Source organism: Lemur catta, chromosome 5 (genome assembly GCF_020740605.2).
Source record: "Lemur catta isolate mLemCat1 chromosome 5, mLemCat1.pri, whole genome shotgun sequence".
Lineage (NCBI taxonomy): Eukaryota > Metazoa > Chordata > Mammalia > Primates > Lemuridae > Lemur > Lemur catta.
The window spans coordinates 41,999,860-42,022,528 of record NC_059132.1 but is presented as its reverse complement, the minus strand read 5'-3'; the positions used below and the strand labels follow the sequence as shown (position 1 = coordinate 42,022,528).

Sequence of the window (22,669 nt, the reverse complement as noted above, 5' to 3'; positions counted from 1 at the left end):
AAACCAAACTTTTTCAAACAAAAAGGGAAGGAAAAAGATACAACTAGCAAATACTATCCAAAACTAGTTATTATAGCAACATGTAAAAATAAATTTTAAGGGAAAATGCATTAAACACAGGGCACTATACCTTAAGGAATGATCATGGATTTACATGCATCTAAGGCCTAGGCTCAAAATATACAAAACATCTATTGACAAATCTATAATCTTAGAAAATAAACTAGCCTGTGTCAGTTAATTTAAAAAATCAGGCAAGAAAAAAAGGGTATAGTCAATATTTAATAAAGTAAACAAGTTTGATGTATATGTATACATTTAAACCCTAAACAAAACAAATACTGAACACTCTAATTCCAAAATAAAACCTATTACAAGATCACAAAAGGAACTTCCATGAATTTCAAATATTTAGAAAGACCATTCTCTGACCATGATGCAACTCAATTAGAACTGTGAATTCTAACTGTAAAGAAAAAAATGTTCACCTTAGAAATTAAATGTTCTCAAAAACAAAAATCCTGTGGTTGTCATTTGTTATACTTTTTGGCTTTTAAGATATATGAATAAATATCCTAATCAAAAAAAGTGAATATGTTTTGAATAAATGGAATGAAAAAAATGAAATCAACTTATAAAATGCAGCAAAAGTTACATTTAAAATTGTATAGCCTCTATTAAAGAATAATGAGCTCAGTGCTCAACTAAGTAATCTAGGAAAAGAACCAAATAACCTAAAGAAGGCGGAAAGAAATGAAGAGGAAGAAATGACATAGAAGACAAAGATACAATAGAAAGAATAAAGCCAGAAACTGATTCTTTAAATAAATAGAATAAGAGAAGATAACTATTTTTTAAAAAAAGACATACAAAAAGCATGAGGCATGCTGAATCATAGATTCAATATAGATTTTTCTTTTGCTGTTCATCTAGTCCAACTTTCCTTTTTTTTAGGTTTTTAAATATCTTAAGAATCTGTCAATATAAAATATTTTAGGCCATAACTGATTTAATAAATCAATAAAATCTAATTCTTTAATGAATAATCAAATAGCTCATCTCCTATCCTAAAAGGCAAAAGTCCAGATGATTTTATAGGCAAGTTAAGACAAAAATCTCAAAAAAACAGAATTTCCATAAATTCTAAAAACAGAGTAGAAAAACTATTAAGTTGGTTATCTCTCTTTCACGTGGCCAATTATAATAACGATTAGAAAAAAATTTAGCAATGTACATAAAATAATACATGTGACTAAGTAGAGTTTATCCCAGAAATGCATGGATGGGTCAACATCAGAAAATATACTGATATACTTCTTTAAAAAATTAAAAAGAAAGGGGGTAAAATAACAATCTCCAATAAATGCAGGAAATACATTGAATACAATTCCATAACCATGACTAAAAACTCTTCACAAGCTATAAAACTTTAAACAGATTAAAGGAATATCTAGCAAATATCTACAGCTTTTATTTAATAATAAAATTTTACAGAACCATTCCCTTTTAGAATTAGAAATAAAACAAGAATGCCTGCTGTTACAAGTTATATTCAGCATTGTACTGAATGGTCCTAGCCAATTCAATAAAAGAAATGAGGTACCGTATGAGTTTGGAAAAAATATTTATCCCTATTTGCATAAGATATTACTGCCTACATATAAATCAAAAAGAATCTACAAATTTTCAAACAGGACAGTTTAACAAGTTTGCTAGATATAAGATCAGGCATACATGAACAGCCTTTCTATGCACTGGTATAAACCAACTGCAATTTCATTTATAAGACTCACAAAAAACCACAGTTTCTAAGAATAAATCTAAGAAACTGTGTAAAACTTTCAAAAAGTTTGTAACATAAGAGACATGTCTGAGTAAAGGAACATGTGCCCCACGCTTTTGTACCCAATCCCTCCTCACCATCTCAGGGAAAGCATTCCAGCCACTCTCCCAGTGCACTCTCTCTCACCCCTGAATCTCTCCCCTTCCTGTTAGCTCCATCCCATCATCACACAACTACTATAATCTCTCCTACTTCACAGCAAACAAATGCCTGCACTTCTGCTTTCCTTTCCACAAAACTCTTCTGAGAGTTGCCTATAAACACCACCTCCAAATCCTCTTTTCCCTTCTCTCATGGACCCCTGCCAAGCTCCAGTCCCCACTACTCTGCCAAAAGAGCTGCTGCCAAGTAGCCTCCATGCTGACCAATCCAACAGTCCACCTCAGTCCTCCACAGTACCAAGCACAGCAGCCCATTCCCTCCTGGACACTTTCTTCACCTGGCTTCTGGGGACCCACTTATCTCCTTGTTCTCCTACTTCTCTGGCCACATCTCAGAGCTAGAGGGGCCCAGGATTTAGCCTCCACATTTCTTTTCCACTTATAATTACTCCCTGGATGATTAAATGAGCTCATGGATTTAAAAACCAACTATATACACTGGTAACTGCTAAAATTGTCTCCTGTCCTAAACTCTAATAATATTATATACTTTATTGCTGCCCAACACTTCCCCCGGATGTCTGAAAGGCATCTCAACCTTGACACGTCTAAACTCCAACTCCTAATGTGCACCCACCAGCCCTCCCTGGCAATAAAACCAAAGCTGTGCCCTAAGCAGTAACTCCCATCATCTCAATAAATGGCACATCCATCCTAGCTACTCACACCTAAAAACCCTGAATTCTTTCCATTCCCTCACATTCAATATCCAATCCATAAGTAAATCCTGCTCAGCTCTACCTTCAAAATACACCTGAAATGGCCAGGCACAGTGGCTCACATCTGTAATCCTAGCACTCTGGGAGGCTGAGGAGGGAGGATCACCTGAGCTCAGGAGGTGCAGACCAGCTTGTGAGCAAGAGTGAAACCCAATCTCTATTTAAAAAAAAATTAATTAGCCAGGTGTGGTGGGGTGTGCGCCTGTTGTCCCAGCTAGGGAGTACTTGGGAGGCTGAGGCAGGATTGCTTGAGCCCAGGAGTTTGAGGTTGCAGTGAGCTGCACTCTAGCCCAAGCAACAACATTAAGACTCTGTCTCAAAGTAACAATAATAATAATTATACACACACACACACACACCCCTGAAATGCAATCACTACCTCCCCAATACTACCAGCCAGGTTTGAAACCACCATCTTTTGCCTGGATAATCTGCCAGCCTCCTAATCTGTCTCCCTACAGTTTTCCATACAGCAGGCAAAATAACCTTTTAAAATTTTTAATTTCATTGCATCATTCCTCCATGGCTTCCATCTTACTGCAAATAAAATTCAAAGTACTTAGCACATCTACAGGGCCTACACATACCCCATGCCCCTAACCTCATCTGCTATTCTCTCAGTCTCCAGACACACTGGCCTCCTGCTGGCCCTCACTCCAACCTCAGTCCCAAATGTCACCTCATCAGTGAAGCTCTCCATGCTCATTTTACATGAAAATAACATCACCACCCCACGCCACTAGAACTGCAATTAGACTGCTGCCACCACTAAAATAAAAGTTTCTCGTGGGCAGGAGCTTTATAGGTTATATCCACTCCTATGACTCCAGTGCCACAGATTAATCCATGACCGTAATACAGTATCAACCCCAACCCAACAGGGTTTCTTATGTAATTCAATAAGATGATCCCAGTGTGCAGGTGGGAGAGCACATCACCAACAAGAGCGGAGAAATCTGTCAGAAAAAAAAAAAAAAAAAACAAACAAGAGATGGGGGCATGGGCAATATACATAACCTAAACTTTTGTACCCCCATAATAAGCTGAAATAAAAAAAAAAGAGGAAGATATATGGTAAGGCAAGTTTCTAAGACTTATGAAACCATGCTAATTAAGACAATGTGATACAAATCAAGAAAACACAAATACCAACTGAACAGAAGAAATTGACCCACACATGGATGAAAACATCCATAACAGAGGTGGCAAGTAAGTGGGGGAGAGATGGTCTATTTAGTAAATGGTGACAATGAATTATTCACATTTAAAAAATAAATTAGACCCCCATCTTAGGCTACACATAAAGACAAACTGTAGACAAATGAAAGTTCATTCTGTAAAAAGCAAAATATTTACATGAAAATACAGAAGACAATGATCTTGGGGTAGGAAGAATTTCTTAAACAAGAAAGAAAATGAGAGAAAAATTTGACTGCATTAAAATGTCAAATTTCATTACTTGGCAAGTGACACATGTAACTACATTACTGACTTTAAAAAGCTTAATAGAGAACAAAGCTACATATCAGAAGGTATTTCCAATGTATATAACAAAGATTAGCATCCATTACATACAAAGATCTCCAACCAACCAGTAAGAAAAGAGCAAAAGAAAAGTGAGCCAATGATATGGAAAGTTTTTCACATAAAATTCTACAGTTCCTCTAGGTTAACTTCTATTTGTTTTCTGCTAAACACCATGCATATGATTCTGTTTTTATGAAATAACTATCTGTATACATCCGCTGTTCTATCTGTATCTATGCAGAGATTCTGGAATGAAGATCCTCTGAGGTTTGTCACAGACTAGGTTGGTAGTGCATGGGATTCTTTTTTTTCTTTTTTTTTTCTTCTTTGATTTTCATCTTCTTTGCTCAATAAACATACGTAATGCCTTTACATACAAACTACACTAAGGTGATGGGACTGTAAATTCTGGAAACTTGAAAGGCCTGCCTGCAACTGAATGTCAGCCACTTCAAGCCGAGGCCAAACTCTTAGTTTGAAGAGGCTGTTGACAATACAGTCTCAGAACTTTCTCCTTTTTTAGGACTGCTCTCGGGCAGTTTTTTTTTTTTTTTCCAAAATATTAAGGGGGTACAAATATTTTAGGTTACATGGATTGTTTTTGTAATGCCTGAGTCCCATCTATCAGTATGCCCATCACCTAAATAGTTTTCATATTACCCATCAGGTTGGCTTACTCCTTTCCCCTCTGGTTACTCTCCACTGAGTTTTACTTCCCTCTGTGCACACGTGTGCTGTTCTGTTAGTTCCAATTTAATAGTGAGTACATGCAGTGTTTGTTTTTCCATTCTTGAGATACTTCCATTAGGAAAATGGCCTCCAGTTCCATCCATACTGTTGCAAAGGGTATCACTTCATCTTTTATGGCTGAGTAGTACTCCATGGTATACATATACCACATTTTATTAATCCACTCATTAATTGATGGACACTTCGGCTGATTCTACATCTTTGCAATTGTGAATTGTGCTGCAATAAACATTCAGGTACAGATGTCTCTTTGATGAAAAGTCTTCTTTTCCTTTGAGTAAACACCCAATAGTGGTAGGTCTACTTGTAGTTCATTGAGGAATCTCCATACTGTTTTGCATAGAGGTTGCACTAATTTGCAATCCCACCAACAGTGTAAAAGCGCTCCTTTCTCTCTGCATCCATGCCAGCATCTATTGTTCTTGGACTTCCTAATAAAAACCATTCTAACTGGGGTAAGGTGATATCTCATTGTGGTTTTAATTTGCATTTCCCTGATGATAAGTGATGTTGAGCATTTTTTCACGTTTATCGGCCATTTGTCTTTCTTCTTTTGAGAAGCTTCTGTTCATATCTTTTGCCCACTTTTTAATAAGGTTGTTTTTTTTCCTTGCTGATTTACTTGAGTTCTTTGTAAATTCTAATTATTAGCCCTTTATCAGATGTGTGGCTTGTGAATATTTTCTCCCGCTCTAACACAGTTTATTGAATATCCTCTGTGGTGCCAAATCTTCACTCCCTAAAGGAGACATGGATTTCAGAATGGACTAAAGTAATTCAGAACCGTTAAGTCTAGTGAGTGAAGTCGATGATATGTTCTAAATCAAAAGTCGTTTCTCACACACAAAATGAAGCATCTAAATTTAAAAAAAAAAAAAAAATCACCAGGCCCCAGGTTTGTTCCCTCTGCCTCTCTTTGATTCTCAAATCTTCCTAATTTCCACATACTAAATCTCTTAGACCTAAGGAATCAATTATATGATACAATGAACAATGTTATTGGTGACAAAGATCACATGATGATTTATTTGGCAATGGTGCTTTCTTGATTCTTAATGTTAATGCTTGTTGCCGTGCATGAGTCCTTCAATGTTTGTATTGGAAAAATAAAAAATAAAAACCTCGTAACAGTTATCAAATCATCATTTGTATTCATCCTCTTTGTACAAACTTTACAATTCTTTTCCAAAGTGAGTACTTGCTGATGTTCATTGGACAAAATTTTCAGTTAACTTATTTGGACAAATCCAATCCCTGATCTTTTCTCTGTTTTCATCAGCTTCATTACACATATCTGCATAATTTGAAATCTTTGATGACAACCAAAAACTGCCATCCCTGATGCTACATTAAGTTCATTCTCCTTGCAAATTTGCTTAATCTTGTACAAAGCTTATTAATTTTCTACCCTAAAATTAGTCACTCATTTTGAGGTTCATAAAAGATATTTCCATGGTGCTGTGCACAGGAAACCTACTGGCTGCCTTTGAAATTACAGGTAATTAGTTGAGCCTTCCTATTCTGCTTCAATAAACTGCAGTAGACTTTAGTCTCCTCTGCTCTGTGTTCTGCTTAATGACCCCAAGCTGGTGACCATAGAAGAAAAGGGGCAGATTAGGATAGTTTGTCTTTTAGAACTACCATCACTGACAATTTACACTACAAAGAGTTTAAGAAATCCTCATAACTCTAGTCCTGATACAAAGAAAAATGAGGTGTTTTTTTTTTTTGTTGTTGTTGTTGTTCTTGTTAAGGTATCAGTATGTGTCTGAGAGAAAAATAACATCTCTAACACCTTAAACTAAGCCCTAGGCCCAACACAGTGGCTCACACCTGTAATCCTAGGACTTTGGGAGGCTGAGGTGGGAGAATTACTTGAGGCCAGGAGTTCAAGATCAGCCTGAGCAACACAGACAGACCCCGTCTCCACAAAAAATTGAAAAAATTAGCCAGGCGTGGTGGTGCGTGCCTGTAGTCCCAGCTACTTGGGAGGCTGAGGCAGGAGGATGGCTTGAGCCCAGGAGGTTGAGGGTGCAGTCAGCTATGATGATGCCACTGCACTCTACCTGGGTGACAGAGCGAGAGGCTGTCTTAAAAAAAAAAAAAAAAGTAAACCCTAAACCACAGCAGTAACACCTCCTGAACTCTGACAAGCTTTTACATAGCATGCAAAAGGTCACATTATTGTTAACTGCTCATTAAAATTTTGTTAAGTAAAAAGATTTCCAAAAAACTTAAGCTACCTTCACATTTAAAACGTTTCATCAGTATTATTTATAAACTCTCTAAAAGGAGTCTTTCAAATACCACTTTTAACAAACACAGGGTGCTTACTGAAAGAATAAATAGCTTCTCGTTAATACAGTGTATATCCAAAATATATAACTAGGGAGAAGAGTAAATTTTCCTATACCTTTATTGCTCTGTTGTATCATGATCACTGTCTACACACAATAGACAGGCAAACCTGACTGAATGACAGGTCCTAAACTGACAATGACTTATAGCAGGGGTGAGAAACCCATTTTCCCCTAAGGACAAACAATCTATGCAGAAGAGGGGGAGCCACAAGTAAAGAGCAGCTTAGTCTAGTTCAAAGTTGATTTGCTTTAGAAAGACGGAAGGGTTTTATTGTTCACCTGATTTTTTCCATTAAGAACAGAAAACTAAACTTTTCTGGCTGGAATGATTCCACACTGAATGATGGAGTGTGGCGGGGGCAGGCACACAGGGTGTAGCAGTAAAGACGGCCACGCTCCATGTGGCCAAGTGAGCCAGAGAAAACAACAGAACAACATGATTTGGGAATGACTCTGAAGCAAGAGCTCAGGTAACTGGATCCTGAAACAATTCTCAGTGACAGGAGCTTCTGACACACACTGTACTCCACAGAGCCCTCCTGGTCCTCAGGCAGTAGGTGCTTTGGTTTGAGTCACCAGAGTTCCTGCCCCCTGGGAGAGATGCCTGCAGGGGAGGCTGCCAACACTGGGGACAGACTGTGGAGCGGGCCCACTGGGAGCATAGCTGGCATCCGTTCCCTGCATAGTCCCTTTGCCTCCGGGTGCCACTAACGAGAGAAATGCAGCTGAAAACCAGGAGCTTCTCCAGATGTTTCAGTACCACATGGCATTCCTCAAACAAAGGGTAAAGACAGGAGAAGCAGCGCATGGCCCTCCACTGCGGCTGGGGGAGGCCCCACATGGCCACAGGACAGGGGGGCCCTAGCTCACATTGCTTCGCCGCAGAGAGGGCCCCAAAGGAGGCCAGCCCACCAGGTGCAACTGAGAAAATGCAACATCCCTCGTCCCAGGAAAGGAGGGCACACAGAATCAACGAGGTCCTAATGGGGTGGAAAGGTGCTGTTAGGCAGGCAGAGCGTAGACTCCAGGGAAACGCAGGCCTCGCTTAGACATTACACTTCCCCACTTCTGAGTGCTGGATGGTGGTGAGCCACAGGGAGGAAGGATGGGATTTCCCTTCTGCTTTCAGTCCCCACCCTAGTCACTCAGCAGAGTGACTGCTCAGGGACTGGACAGGGCGTTCCAGGCTTTTCAGAGTTCCTGACCCACCTGTGGGGCCTTAGGGCACATGATGTCCTTACTTGCTCCAATGTTTCCTTTTCAAACTCTAAGGGAAGCACTTTTCTTCAAAGAGAGAGACCTGTTCCACTACTGAAAAAGCTTTTTAAATAGTTCACCAAATTCCAAGGCATGTTCCTCCATTGCCAAAGAATTTAGCCATGGAGAGCCCCAAGACTAGGACCCTGAGGTTTTCGCTTTCCTTTCAGTGGAATGCCTAGTCTCAAACAACCCTTCCTCACCTCCACTTCATGGTTTTGGTCTTCTCTCCTGGGCCAACTTTCCACCAACAGTGAGGGGTGGCGCTGCTGTAAAGCCACCCTGCTCAGGACCACAGTCTGTTGTTGATTTTGACCAGTTTCCTGGGCAAACTGAATGTGTCTGGTCTCAGCACTCAACTTCCTCCTGCCAAGGTGTACACATAACACTTCAACAGGATCTCATTTTCATGATCTTTTAAACTTAACTACATCATCACTGCAAACTCATCATTTTTAAGTAGCCCCAACCTGAAGCTACTTAGGAAGGATTGTCTCCCTGAGGAATACACATTTAGATATGTATCTGTCAATTTAATCAAGACATTCTCAAAAAGCTCATTTGTGAGCAGAAATTCGTGGTGTTGAAGGACTGTGTGCCAAAGAGTTCTGGAGGAAATTTTACTCATACATGTACACTCTCTGAAGGAAGAGCACAACAAATCATAGTCTAGTTAGCACCCCCCAAACACAAACACACACACACACACACACACACACACACACACACACACACACACACACCCTACCTCTTTCCATCCTTAAAAGTGATAAAATAATCATTTACCTCTTGCTTTAAGCTCAAAAGCTCATCTGCATACTAGGGGAGGCAGAGGACTAAGACAGTTCCGGAACCAGTCCAGCTGGTGGAGAGCTGGCTACACTCCACCCCAGGTGCCTGAGGTGTAATGTAAGGTAGGGAATTTCCCTCTGGACTGCACAGATAACAAGCTAGGTAAGCAAATGCGGGCAGCCAATCTCCTAATTCCTAGGCCAGAGCTTTGCAAGGCCATAAACAAGTGCAGAAGCCAGAGTCGAGAGCCAGGACCAGAAGAATGGAGCCTCAACTCAAAGGGGACCTGGCAGAGGGATGAAAACAGGTTGGAGGAACCAGAGTTGGACATGGGGACAAGAGAACTCAGGAGGGGGAGAGGAGATGAAGGATGGAAATCCCCTGGAAGACAAGGAGTTTTCTATGGGGACTTCAGTCTAGCCCGTGGGTATGATGGAATTATGAAGCTGACCGGCCCCCATTCCAACAGGGGCTCTACAAACACTCCTATGACCGACTCCAAGCAACAACACGATCGCTCTTTAAGTATAGAGAATCAGCAGGCAGACTTGAGATAAAAACAGCTAGTGTACCTTCTCTTGAACACACAGGAATAAGATGATTTTAGACAGGAAACAAATACCTTTAAACTTTATTGGTAAAAAAAAGAAAAAGTACTAATACGCTTTTTAAAAAATTGTTTTTTAAGACTACTTAATTCAGATCCTCTCATCTACATATCACCAAATCAGCTAATACTTCCTTTACTTGGCATCACTATGGAAGATAACACAGTGAAGTCCCTGCTTCTGAAACCAGAGTACACATGCATAGCAGGAGAACAAGGGATACAAAAAGCCACTAACCCATGGCTTACCTTCCTAAAACATCAAACTGCCTCAGGATCTATGGAGAAGAGTTAACTGGTAAGTATTTTTAAAACATTTACTATCAGCTGGGCATGGCGGTACGCAGGAGGCCGAGGCAGATACGGTCACTTGAGCCCACGAGTTTTGAGGCCAGCTTGGGCAATGCAGCAAGATCCCCATCTTTTTTCCTAAGACAAAAAGCTCCCCTAAAATTAATATCAAACCCAAAAAGTCTGTGGAGTACATAGTTAACATCACAAAGGTTTTGGGATAACATGAGATTTCTAACACTGGTCAGGCTCATGGAGGCCACTGCTCCCCATTCCCACCTCCATCTCCTGACGGGGATACCTGCTCATTCTCCTCTGTCTCGAAAGAACTAAATGGACATTGTGGCAAAGTATACCATAAAAGTCAACGTAATTTTGTGATAGCTCTTGTCAACATACACCTTTCCTTTTCATGAGCATGCCCTTCACATGCTCTGGGAGCTCAGGACTGGCATGAGCCTCTCTTTCCCAGGACTTAGTGCATCATCACCAGCTACACTCTCTGGCTAACTTCATGAGCAAACATTAACATCATCTCACAGTGCCTCTGGCAGATCCTTCTTCCCTACCAACATGCTAAGGAAGCCAGTTAAATCCAAGCATATTATGCCTAAAATAAAGGTCAACGGTCTCGAGATCCAGACTCCCAGTGTGCACGGGGGGTGGGGGCGGGGTGGGGAGTGACACCTTTCTACAAGGTAAGATGACTTTTTGTCCCGGTTCTCAGATATGCTGAACAGCTGAAGTGTCCACATTAGTTACATGCTACAATAAGAAATGCTTCTGCATGCAACTACGTGATGCTCTGAAATCCTGAACAGTAAACTACTGATGAAAAACCAGTACATTTGAACCAACCAATACTCACGATGTGCAACCAACATTGTTGGGTTTTATCAACAAACGCTAGAAACTACCAACCTCTACAAAACTTCATAGCAGAGCCCATCACAAATGGAAATAGGATGACAACACATTTTCCAAATATATTGAAGCTCGAAAACTAGAGAATACTATTGTTAGATAACATCCCCCCACACAAACGCACTTTTTACCAATGAGCTAAACACAAACCCATATTAATACTAACATTTCAAATACTCTTTCTAGGAATACAATCCTCCCCCCAATTATTTGTATCAAATTAAGAATTCTATTTTTCCTCCAAAACACCATGTAGAAATTTTTTCAAACAAGATACCTAAATACATAATTTTCACAAACATGATATAATTTCAAACAACCTAACTCCAGTCACCACAATATTTGTATTTTAGCTAAAATTCAGCCACTATTGACTGCCCACCACATTCATGTCTTCACACTGGGCACTACCATACTCCAAAAGACAGACATGTAGCCAACCATTCCAGAAGAAAGTACACATGATGTTATTTCATACCCAGAGAAAGTAACATGTAAGTGCAAATTCATCATTATAGTGCAAAACAAAAGGTAACTTGGTTACACAGAATTTGAAGGGGAGGATCCTGCTGGTAGAGAACTCTGATAAGGTTCTGAATAAGGACTGACTCTGCAGCCAGCAAGCTGGAGGATCCACCACTGACCAGAAAAATGGCAACTCACAGGTGCAGAGGAAGGAATGGGCTGTATAGGTGTGGACAAGGCAAGCCAACAGCTCTGGGCTCACTAGCTCAGAGCAACTGAACAGGCCAACCTCCGGGAAAGAAAGGCTAGAAGAGGTATGTTTATACACTCACGAGTTGCTTAATGATGGGGATGCATTCTGAAAAATGTGTTGCTGGGTGATTTCACCCTTATGCGAATCTCAGAATGTACTTACACAAATCTAGACGGTACAGCCCACTATGCATGCAGGCCAGCCTACTGCTCCTAGGCTACAAACCTGTAGAGTATGATACTGTACTGACTACTGTGGGTGACTGTAACACAGTGGTAAGTATTTATGTATCTAAACATAGAAAAAGTACAGTAAAAACACAATATTATCACAGGACCACTGTCATATATACGCAGTGCATCACTATCATTATACGGTGCATGACTGCACAGCAAAGCAGGCAGAACAAAGGTGTTGAACATTCTGCTTCAGATGCAATTGTGTTGTAATTAATCTATTTTCGTAAAGTCCCCTTGAAATCTACTTTATTTGCATTTTCGATACCATTAGGTAAGTATCAAGTGTTGGCTCAAACCCTTGATCCTTGCTCATGATACCACAAATTCCAAATCAGTAAGTTTTTTTCAGGTTCTGGCCAAAAAAGCAACCAAGGCTCCAAAGGGCTCTTCCACTATAAAATAACGAGATCTTCAATAAAATATAACTTTTAATTCTTTCGTTGTTTGGTTGGGTTTTTTTTGACAAGAGTCTGACTCTGTTGCCCTGGTTAGAGTGCAGTGGCATCATCACAGCTCACTGCAGCCTCAAACTGCTGGGCTCAAGTGATCCTCCTGCTCAGCCTCCTGAGTAGCTGGGACTACAGGCACGCACTGGGATGGCTGGCTAATTTTTCTGTTTTTCGTAGAGACAGGGTCTCACTTTTGCTCAGGCTGGTCTCAAACTCCTGACCTCCAGTGATCCTCACGCCTCAGCCTCCCAGAGTGCTAGGATTACAGGCGTGAGCCACCACACCCAGCCATAACTCTTAACTCTACTGGGCTTGCAGGAAACAAGAAAAATATCTCAAGTGCCTCAGTAACTCCCTCCAACCCAACCATAATGAATGACTCAATCATAAAAGTGGATAAACACCAAAGACTAAAAAAGTGAGCTGCAGTTTTGGTGGGAAAAATATCCCAGAATATTTACAAATAAAAAATATAATCGTTGGCCGGGCACAGTGGTTCACACCTGTAATCGTAGCACTGTGGGAGGCCGAGGCAGGAGATCGTTTGAGCTCAGGAGTTCACAATCAGCCTGAACAAGAGCGAGACCTCATCTCTACTAAAAACAGAAAGAAATTATATGGACAGCTAAAAATATATATAGAAAAATTAGCTGGGCATAGTGGCACATGCCTGTAGTCCCCGCTACTCAGGAGGCTGAGGCAGGAGGATTGCTCGAGCCCAGGAGTTTGAGGTTGCTGTGAGCTAGGCTGACGCCACGACACTCTAGCCCGGGCAACAGAGTGACACTCTGTCTCAAAAAAAAAAAAAAAAAAAAATATATATATATATATATACACACACACATATATATAATTGTTGGAGTTAAAAACTCAACAGATGAATTAAATCACAGATTAAATACAGCTCATTTGTGAACTAGAGGTTACATCCAAGGAAATACCTATAATGCAACACACAAAAATAAAACAATGAGATGGAAATGAGAGGATAAGAGACAGGGAGGAAAGAATGAGAAAATCTAATACATGCCTACATGGAATTCCAGAAAAATACACAGGACAAACAGTATTTGAAGATACATTGGCCTAGAACATTTTAGAACTGATAAGGCAAAAATCCACAAGCTTATTAAACAACAAGCTTATTAATAAAAAGAAAGTCACACAAAATACACTGCAGTAAAAGCACAGAACACCAAAGTCAAAGGGATGATCTCAAGAGCAACCAGAGACACAAGACAGATTTCCCATAAAGTAGTGACATCTACACTGACGACAACCTCCCCAAGAATAATTCAGAAGGCAGAAGCCAATGGGATAGTGTCTTTAAAAAGCTGAAAGAAAATAATCAATTAACTAATTTTATGTGAAGTATTAATACAATTCTATCTCTCAAAAATGAAGGCCAAATAAAGACATTTCCAGATAAAAAACTAGAAACTTTTCCATCCACAGTCCTTCACTGTAGAAATCTCTAAGGGATAAAAAATAATCCCAGAACAAAGTTTTGAGATAGAAAACTGAAGATCAAAGAAACTGATAAAGATATGGGTAAATCTAAACAAACATTGTATGAAATAGTAATGTTCCATTTTGTCAGGGTTTTGTCATGAACAATAACAAAACACTGGAAAACAGCAGCATGTGAGTTCAGGGCTGAATGAAGGTTCAAGGATTCTAACGTCCTTGCATTGTCAAAGTGTCCTATATGTTGACTACCTTTAGACTTTCTGTACATATAATTTCAAGAATAGCCACTTAAAGACTAAAAATAGCACACAAATTCCAAACCCAACCACTGAGATTTTAATACAGTTTTACTGTAGGTCATTACAGAAATGAGTTTGACTAAAATAATGTCAAAGTGGTTGATGAAGGGCAGCAAAGTCAAATTTTAGTTTAAAGTTCTCAAGAGCAGTTTTAATACTTGTTTTGGGTGTTAGATCCCTCAGAGAATCAGACGAAAGCTCTTGATCTTCTTCCCCAGAAAAACACTCATATGTACTTGTACAAATTTTTACACAAATGCAATAGGCCTTTACCAAACTCCCTGGCAAACACAGACTCCAAGGCCTTGCCCAGCTTAAAAAGCTGAAGAGGATTCAGTTGGTGTGGGAAACAGTGAAGTCAGACGTTCTCTCCGTCTTGGAGCTGACACCATGTAAGCAGGTGAGTGTGACACGAACAGCAGTGGCATGTCTGGGGGAGGGGGAACCTCGAGGTAAAGGGTCAGGAATGGAGAGTCATTCCTACAATTCACTCTTCCATTACAGTCATTCAGCAATTACACAACTATTGCAATATTTTGAACTGTGAAAAATAATGACCAGAAAATGATCCCTCACTTTAAAGCACTTACACCCTAGTGGACAAACACGTCATGCAATGAAGACAGAAAACAGAAATTACAACACCCTTAGCTAACTACCCTGTGTTTTCAATACTCCCTTCCTGAAATGACTCAGTCAATAACCTGTAATGGTCAAGGAGCCTGCAGAAAGGACCAGCCTGGTCCACTCAAAGCCCTTCTTCAGCTAGGCAGATGCACCCCTCCCAACCACCACCTGTAGCCTAAGGGTCTGAAACAAAGAAGATGGTTTCCAAAGGCTCCTATATCTACCAGGAATCCAAAAAGAAGCTTCTTGAAATCTAAGATTCCTGTCTCCCTCCAACCACTGAAAATTATAGTGTCATGGTTTGAGTCTAAGAATCCATATTGTAAAAGGACCCCAAGATGTTCCACGTGCAAGCACATACAATATAAAAACTATCATTCCTTATTTACAAAAAATTTAATTCATTTGGGGGTTGGTTTTATTCTTATTCGAACTGTGAACCAGAACATGGCAAAGAAAGTGTTGCCTACATACCATGAAAATATGCTCTGTGGTTAAAATCATTACAGAGCATGAGAAAAAAAGCCCATGATTCTTAGATACCACAGTAAAAACAGAAAAACACTTATGCTGGTACAGAGGAATTGCAAGAAAATTAAAAGGAATAGCACGTAAAATATCTCCACATTATTGTTTGGGCAAATGAATAATATTTGCAGCCATTCGCATGGTAAGTCTATTTATTTTCAAAACACACACACACATTTGACCTCACTGCCCCACAATCAACTCGAGAAGTCAAAAGCTCATTTTTTCTTATTTTGGTGATGCCAACTTTTTTAGAGCCAGGTAGCCTAACCAACATCCACGGAGGTTTTCCTGGTCTTTGTGACTTCCATTTGAGCTACATACTTAGATTTTATTTATGACCGTGCTTTTGGTTAATGTATGTAAAACCTTTGTGGTGCATATGAGAAAGAAGCAATCGGAATCCAAAGTAAGGAGAAAGATTCAAAAGACTTACCTTTCCCCCAAATCCTGATTATCCTTCTAAATTAATCAACTTTAAAATTTCTTTTTTACAAACAAGGTACAATTTCATTCTTAAAAGCTTATTTCCATTTTTGATTAAGCAAAACATGCATGTGCTGGATAAATATCTTCTCAGAAGGTCAAGACTACATCACTGAAAGCTTACTGAAATTTAAATTAGCTATAATAATAGTTCTCGGGGGGAAAACTCCACATCCACTGAGGAAAAAAGGAATTATTAAGACAAACAAAGAGAACGCATCTTCCATTTTATTACAGTGTACATTCCTTATTTGGTCCCACGTGAACAAAGTGGTTACTTCACTGCTAGATAAATTAAGGTCCTCTTGATCTCACAGTTTTCTTTAGCGATATAATCAATTTACTGGATACTGTGAAATCCCAAATCTCAAAGAAGGAAAACAGGCTTGGTGGTTTCAAGGTTTTAGAGTTGAGTGGGTTTTTTTTCTCTCTCTCTCTTTAAGAATGGAAGAAGATAAAGACATTTTATAGAATACTGTAATCACTTAACACTTGGGTAGAGCATTTTATCAACTACAGATTGCTCTGACATGATAATGGATTTAATTCTTATCATCATCCCCATTTTACTGATGAGAAAGTTCAAGAGAGACAGTTACTTTACAAGTCACATAGATTTATGTATAAGGGAAGAGTGGCTTCTAGCTCTAAGTCTAGGGATTGGAGTTAGAAGGCACTTCACAATTCTACCCTCCACCCTCCACCTTCCCCCAACCCTAGTGTAAACTTCGGTCCCTAAACAGACTATGACTTCGATTACCTAAAGCAGAGGTTAGCAAACTACAATCTGCAAGCCAAAACCAGCCCCCTGCCTGGGTCTGTGGAACCCACAAGTTAGGAACCAGTTCTTACATATTTAAGTGATTGAAAAAAACAAAAACAAAAAAGGAGTATTTCATGATACATAAAAATAAAATGAAGTTCTAATTTTACTGCCCATAAACAGTTTCATTGGAACATGGCGCTCATTCATACAGGAATTGTCTATGGCTGCTTTGGCACCACCACAAGAAGACTGAGTAGCTGTGACAGAGACCACATGACCCGCAAAGTCTAAAATATTTACTCTCTGGCCCTTTACATAAGAGATGTGATGTAAAGGATGGTTCGTCTCGTGAAAGCTATGAAGTTCTAATCTATGCTGAATTAAAAAATCTGTTTTCCCCAAATCCTAGCTGCTAGAAATGCAGGGCACAAGATTCTCTTTCAGGTAATAGCTCTTCGAATTTTGGAAGGCTGATGCTCCACCCATCTTTTCCAGGATCTGTTCCCTTATTTTTGATTCACAAAACGTAGTTTCAATAGCCATTTAAACATTTACTAAGGACCTATTACCATACACCAGGCTCCATGTTAAGTGTTGGACATACTTTCTTTTAGGTGAGAAAACAAAGCCTCAGCAATTAGGTAACTCACCCAAGTTCTAGCTACTGCAGACCTGGCCTCCTACCATACCATGGTTAAGTTCAAAGAAGCAAGACTTAGCAGTTCCTTGTCAATACATCCCTCTAGATTTGGGGAGCTTGAGGCCAAACGTGAAATTTTGATTTCAATTTAGGCATAACTAGACAAAACAAGGCCCCTGACCTGAGCACAAAAGCACCTCAGTGTTCTTCCCAACCTTGTCAGACTGTAGTGGCTATTTACAACTGCACATCATTTCTGCCTCACAAATACTGCCTTGGTGAAAACACTACAGCTCTGAATCTTTAGAAACAAAACCAGGCCTCAGGGAGGCATTTTAGGTCAGTTACCATATAATAATAATCATCACTTACTGAATGCTTGCTATGGGAATTGCAGGGTATCCTTTACATATTTCTCATTTAAACTTCCCAGCTCTGAGGGAAGCATTGATCCTAATTTCACAGATGAGAAAACTGAGCTTTCAAGGGTAAGGTGACAGAGTTGGAATTCAACAACTAGGTTGACTGACTCCAAATCTAGACTCTCAACTATTATGCAAAACTTTCAAATGTCAACTTTTGATTATAATATAATCAGTGTTGTAAGTAAAGGAGAAGTTAGAAAACTGACCCTGAAAGATACTGATCACTACGTATTTACCACACATATTTACATTTATTACAACTATGCTTCTATTATACTTTTTCAAAACTAAAATAAAAGCCATAATCAACAGTTCAATTATGCAGGTGTATCATTTCTTCACAATGTACTTATTTCCTCCCCAACAGAAGCTCTTTGAGAACATTAACCATTCTCATATTTCCATATCTCCCCATGGAACCTTCGCATGGCAGGGGCATTTAATAAACATGCTATATGAACACACACTTAGCATAAAATGTTACTTATAAATGACTTGTACCAGGAAAAGTGAGTAGAAAACCTGAAAACATAGAATAAACACAGAAAGAACTAAATTTAATCCATAAGTGCACCAGTGGTAAATGTGGTCTTCAGAATCATTTCTATATACATAGGGTACAACTTACGTATAAGGTGCTACTCTCATCCAAACACTGATGGAACTGATTACATAATTATGATCACAAAAACAAATGCAAAGGTGAATACTCAAGACAGTTATTAAAGAACGATCTAATGTAGAAACTAAAACCCCTGATGCCCTTGTGCTCTGTACTTTCCCACTGACAGCTGGGATGACCTCATGCATCCCAGCCTCTACTTCTGGGCCTTCCCACACACACCACTTTTCCTCTAGAAGGGAAGCTCCTTGAGAACAGGGAGATTTTTTTTCCTTTTACATCCCAGAATGACCTAAGATAGCATCTTGAATACAGTAGGGCACAGCTAATGTGTGAAATGTTGAAAAGAATGGAACAATTTCAGTGCCAGCTAAGGTACAGTGAACACATACAATGTAAGGAAGGAGAAGCAAAAACCTTACCATTAGTTCTACAAAAGGCAGCCTCCTGAGAACTTTTGCAAACACTCACTTTTAAAAAGCAACAAAAAGTTGCTACAAGACTATCATGGCTGGCAACAAAGCTCCATTCTATGCCAACAGCAATAATACACCCAGAAGAAAAGACAACTCCAAAGGATCACCCAGGGCAGTGGGGCTCTACTTGTTACAGACACTTACTTATTAAGTCCCTAACCACTCAGGTCCCTAAACACATCATAAAGGTGAGTCTAGAGAGTATCCACAAGTTTTATGTTTCTTATGAAAATATACTTATAAACATATGTGAAACAGGAGAATCATTTCTCCAAAAGAACAGAAAGCCTTCCAAACTTCTGTACTCCCAGGAAGTCAACTTTTACGTCAAGAAGTTTCATGGAGACATACAAAACATGCCTAAAGATCCAAACTGATAACTCTCAAACTTGAAGTTGGAGCTGGCAAACCCAACGCCCTTAACTTACAGTGCTGGTTGTACACTTTCTTATTTGCAACGCTGCGGCGCAAATGAATGACGGTGTATCAGCGTTAAATTTAAATTTCCTGGCTCTGGCCACAATGCTAACCTAATTAAAGCATGTGGTCAACATTTAGCATTTTCAGTGCGATATTTTGCATCGCTCTGGCTAACAGCAGAGTCTAGAGCCAGTTGCACCGGTCCCCTCGTCCCGCCTCTCATCCCACCACAGGCAAAACCCTCTCCCAACGCCTTATTAAATGGTCAGGAAAAACAGCTCCCCCCGCACCGCCCACAGTCCCCGCAGAGCGGTAACGGGGGCTTCGCTCCCACCACCCACGCCGAGAGCACTCTGAGCTCCGTCCGAGCAAGTCACTAGTGTCAGCGCTACTTCCCCGCGGCCCGGACCACCCCCGCCCGACAACTCCGAGGCCCCCGGCCGCGGCCCCAGAGCAGCGAGGCTCGGCCCCGCGCACATTTCCCGTCCAGCAAACAGCGCCGCGGGGGGAGGGGCGCGGCGGGCACCGGCGGCGGGGCCGGGCCGTCGGGCTGGACGTGGCGGGGCCGGGCAGGGGCGGCGCGGGGGCAGCCCGGGGGCCGGGGGGAGGGGAGGTACCTCGTACAGCTCCTCGGAAGCCATGGTGGGCGGCGGAGTTGCGGGCGGGAGGGGCAGGGTCGGGGCGGGCGCGGGCGCCGGGCGGCCGACACTTTGTTTCAGTTGGGTCCTGCGTGGCCTGCGCTTCCTGCTCCCGCTGCCGGCGTCGGGCGCGGTGCGCGGACGAGCCTCTCACACTCCGCGGCCAGTGCGGGCCGGCGGCGGCGGCGGCGGCGGCGGCGGCGGGGTTGTGCGCAGGAGCAGCTGCGCAACGCGCCCTCGCGCCCCGCTCACTGCCCGGCGGGCCGGCTCGGGCTCCGGCTCATCGCGCCCGGCGCGGGCCGGGCGGGCTGGGCGGGCGGCGCGGCTGGGTCCACGGCTCCCCTCTCCGGTGTAGTGCAAAAAGCTTCCTACTTGCGACCGAAAAACCTGCCCCGGCTACTGAGCATGCCCAGTGCGGCCGCCCGGCCCGGCGGAGCCGCGCTCCCGCGCTCCGGGTTTTCGGGCCGCCCGCGCGGGAGGGCCGGGGAGGCGGCAGGGCGGGGCGGCCGAGGGGAGCAACGGGCTGCGCTCCGGGCCCAGGCGGGCGGCCGGCGGGCGGCCGGGGAGAGCCGGCAGGAAGGGGAGGAGCGGCGGGACCGGGGGCGGGGCTGGCGGAGTGTGGGCGGGGCGGCGGGGCCGAGGGCGGGGCTCCGACTTCCCCAAGTCCCGCTCGCGGGGTCGGGCCCCGCTGGGCACCGCCCACTGGCCCGCCTAGACGTGGGCGCTCGCCGGCCCTGCGCTGGACGAGCTGGACCCGGGCCTCGAGGAACGCGGCGGTGGGCGGCGGAGCCCACTGAGGCAGGCATCCGCGGGCAGGCCGGCCCACGTCTGGAGCCCACCGCCCCGACGAGCGGCCGCGCCGCCTCACACGTCCCGCTCCGGGACAGCGCAGAGCGGCCGCCCGCGCCCGCCCGTCTGGCCGGGCCAGCCCGCAGAGGCCGGCGGCGTGGCCAGGTGGAGCCCCCTCCCTACCACGTGCCCGACTCCCCCGCGGCCGCCGCCAAGACACGGAGCCCGGACCGCGCGCCCCGCGGGGTGGCCCGGCGCGCTCGGGCGGGCGCGCTCGCTCCGCGGCAGGCCGGGGTGGGGGCCGGGGGCCGGGCGTCGGCGCGGCAGAGGGCGGCGCGAGGGCGCGGCTGCCTCGCTCGGCCCGCAGCTTCCCCCGCGCCAGGCCTCCGGGTTCCTCTTGGAGCGCCCACCTTTTCCGAAGCGGAGTTGGGGGTGCTGGAATCTGGACTCCGGGAGGTCTGGGTTCTAATGGAACGGAGCTGTCACTGTGGTTCTCCTGGGGGAACGGTGTGGACTGCGCGACAGGCCCCCACGCTCGGAGCAGCGGCGGGCTGGCCCTGCCTCCACTTCGCAGGGAGACGGGCAAAGCGGCCCGGCCCGCACGACTGGCGGCCGGGCACCGGACTTTCACCATGGGCACGCAAAGAAGGGGCTTTCTGGCCCCGCTCCCCCAAACAGTGGCGACTCCAAACCCTCCTGCCGCACACAGCGGAACTTCTCCACGGGGCACTGCAGAGCCATTTTCACTTTCTCCCCCAGGCCCTGCCTCGGGAAGCCTTCACCAGTTCCTACATTTCTCCCAATGCATCCTCTCTGATCACCCCATTTCTTGCTGCTCTGTCTAGCCCTAGTTCCTAACTGACCTCCCAGCCACCAGGCTCCTCCCACCAGTTTTCTTCCTAAAACCCTGTTCGTCAGTGCCCCGAACGGTATTTTAACAACCAGAGGGCTTTGCACAGACCCCGCCGAGTTTCCTGCCCTCCCCATGCCCAGGAACATGCACAACACTGGCCCTTGAGACAATGGGTCTAATCGCCGTCCTCTTCACGCAGGTGCTTCTACCTGCGATCCCTCCTTATGAGCCTAAAACTCTCAGCTCTGGCGTCATCTCAAAAGCATAGCCTGACTTCCTGGGCAAAATTAGTTACTCCCTTTCCGGGGGCTCCCAGAGCACTCACGCTTCAATCAGACCTCATCTTCAAAGTTGACTCTCTGGCCCCTAATACTATTCTCTACCTAAAAATGAAGTGTTACTCAATGAATGGGAATTTCACTATCCACAAGAAAGCCCGATACCTACATATCCAATTCCCATTATCAAATGCCTGGACAAGAATCCCGAAAGTCTCCACCTCATCTACCTGTCAAGGCTCCTCAAGCTCTGCCTCTTTTTCCCAGATGGCCCAGCCAAATCCCATCTCCTCCTCCAAATAGCGCCCCTTTCCTCTCACTTAGCATTTCCATCATTTGCTATATTTGATTATTGTCTTCTCTCCAGGCATACCAATTCATCAACAAGTTGTAAGTTCCTTGAAGGCAAGGACCAGGGCTTTATATATTTGCAGCCTCAAAGCAATTAGCGCGCACTGCAGCAAGTGCTCAAATACTTGAAGGTGATGGTTAAAAATCACACAAGCAAAATAAACTATAAAAAAGGAAAAAGGGATCCTCGATAGCAATGAACAGATACATCTCACATATAAACCTATATACACCAATAGTCGAATACAGATATAAACATTTCTTCTTTTTCCCCATGACCATCACCCTAATTATTTCCACCTTCAGAACAGAACTTGTTCTGCCTTGTGCTTAGTGATACTGTAATGTTAAATATATTGTCTCT

The 22,669-nt window shown here is 43.1% G+C and overlaps 1 protein-coding gene across 1 annotated transcript in view; it reads right to left on the bottom strand.

Moving 5' to 3' along the window:
* Positions 1-20,414, bottom strand: part of CDYL (chromodomain Y like) — a 174,463-nt gene extending 154,049 nt beyond the window's left edge. The window contains exon 1 of the mRNA XM_045551619.1: positions 20,014-20,414. Coding sequence (XP_045407575.1) covers positions 20,014-20,037 — 24 coding nt within the window. The 5' untranslated portion in view covers positions 20,038-20,414. The remainder of the gene's footprint in view (positions 1-20,013) is intronic.
* Positions 20,415-22,669: the final 2,255 nt, after the last annotated feature.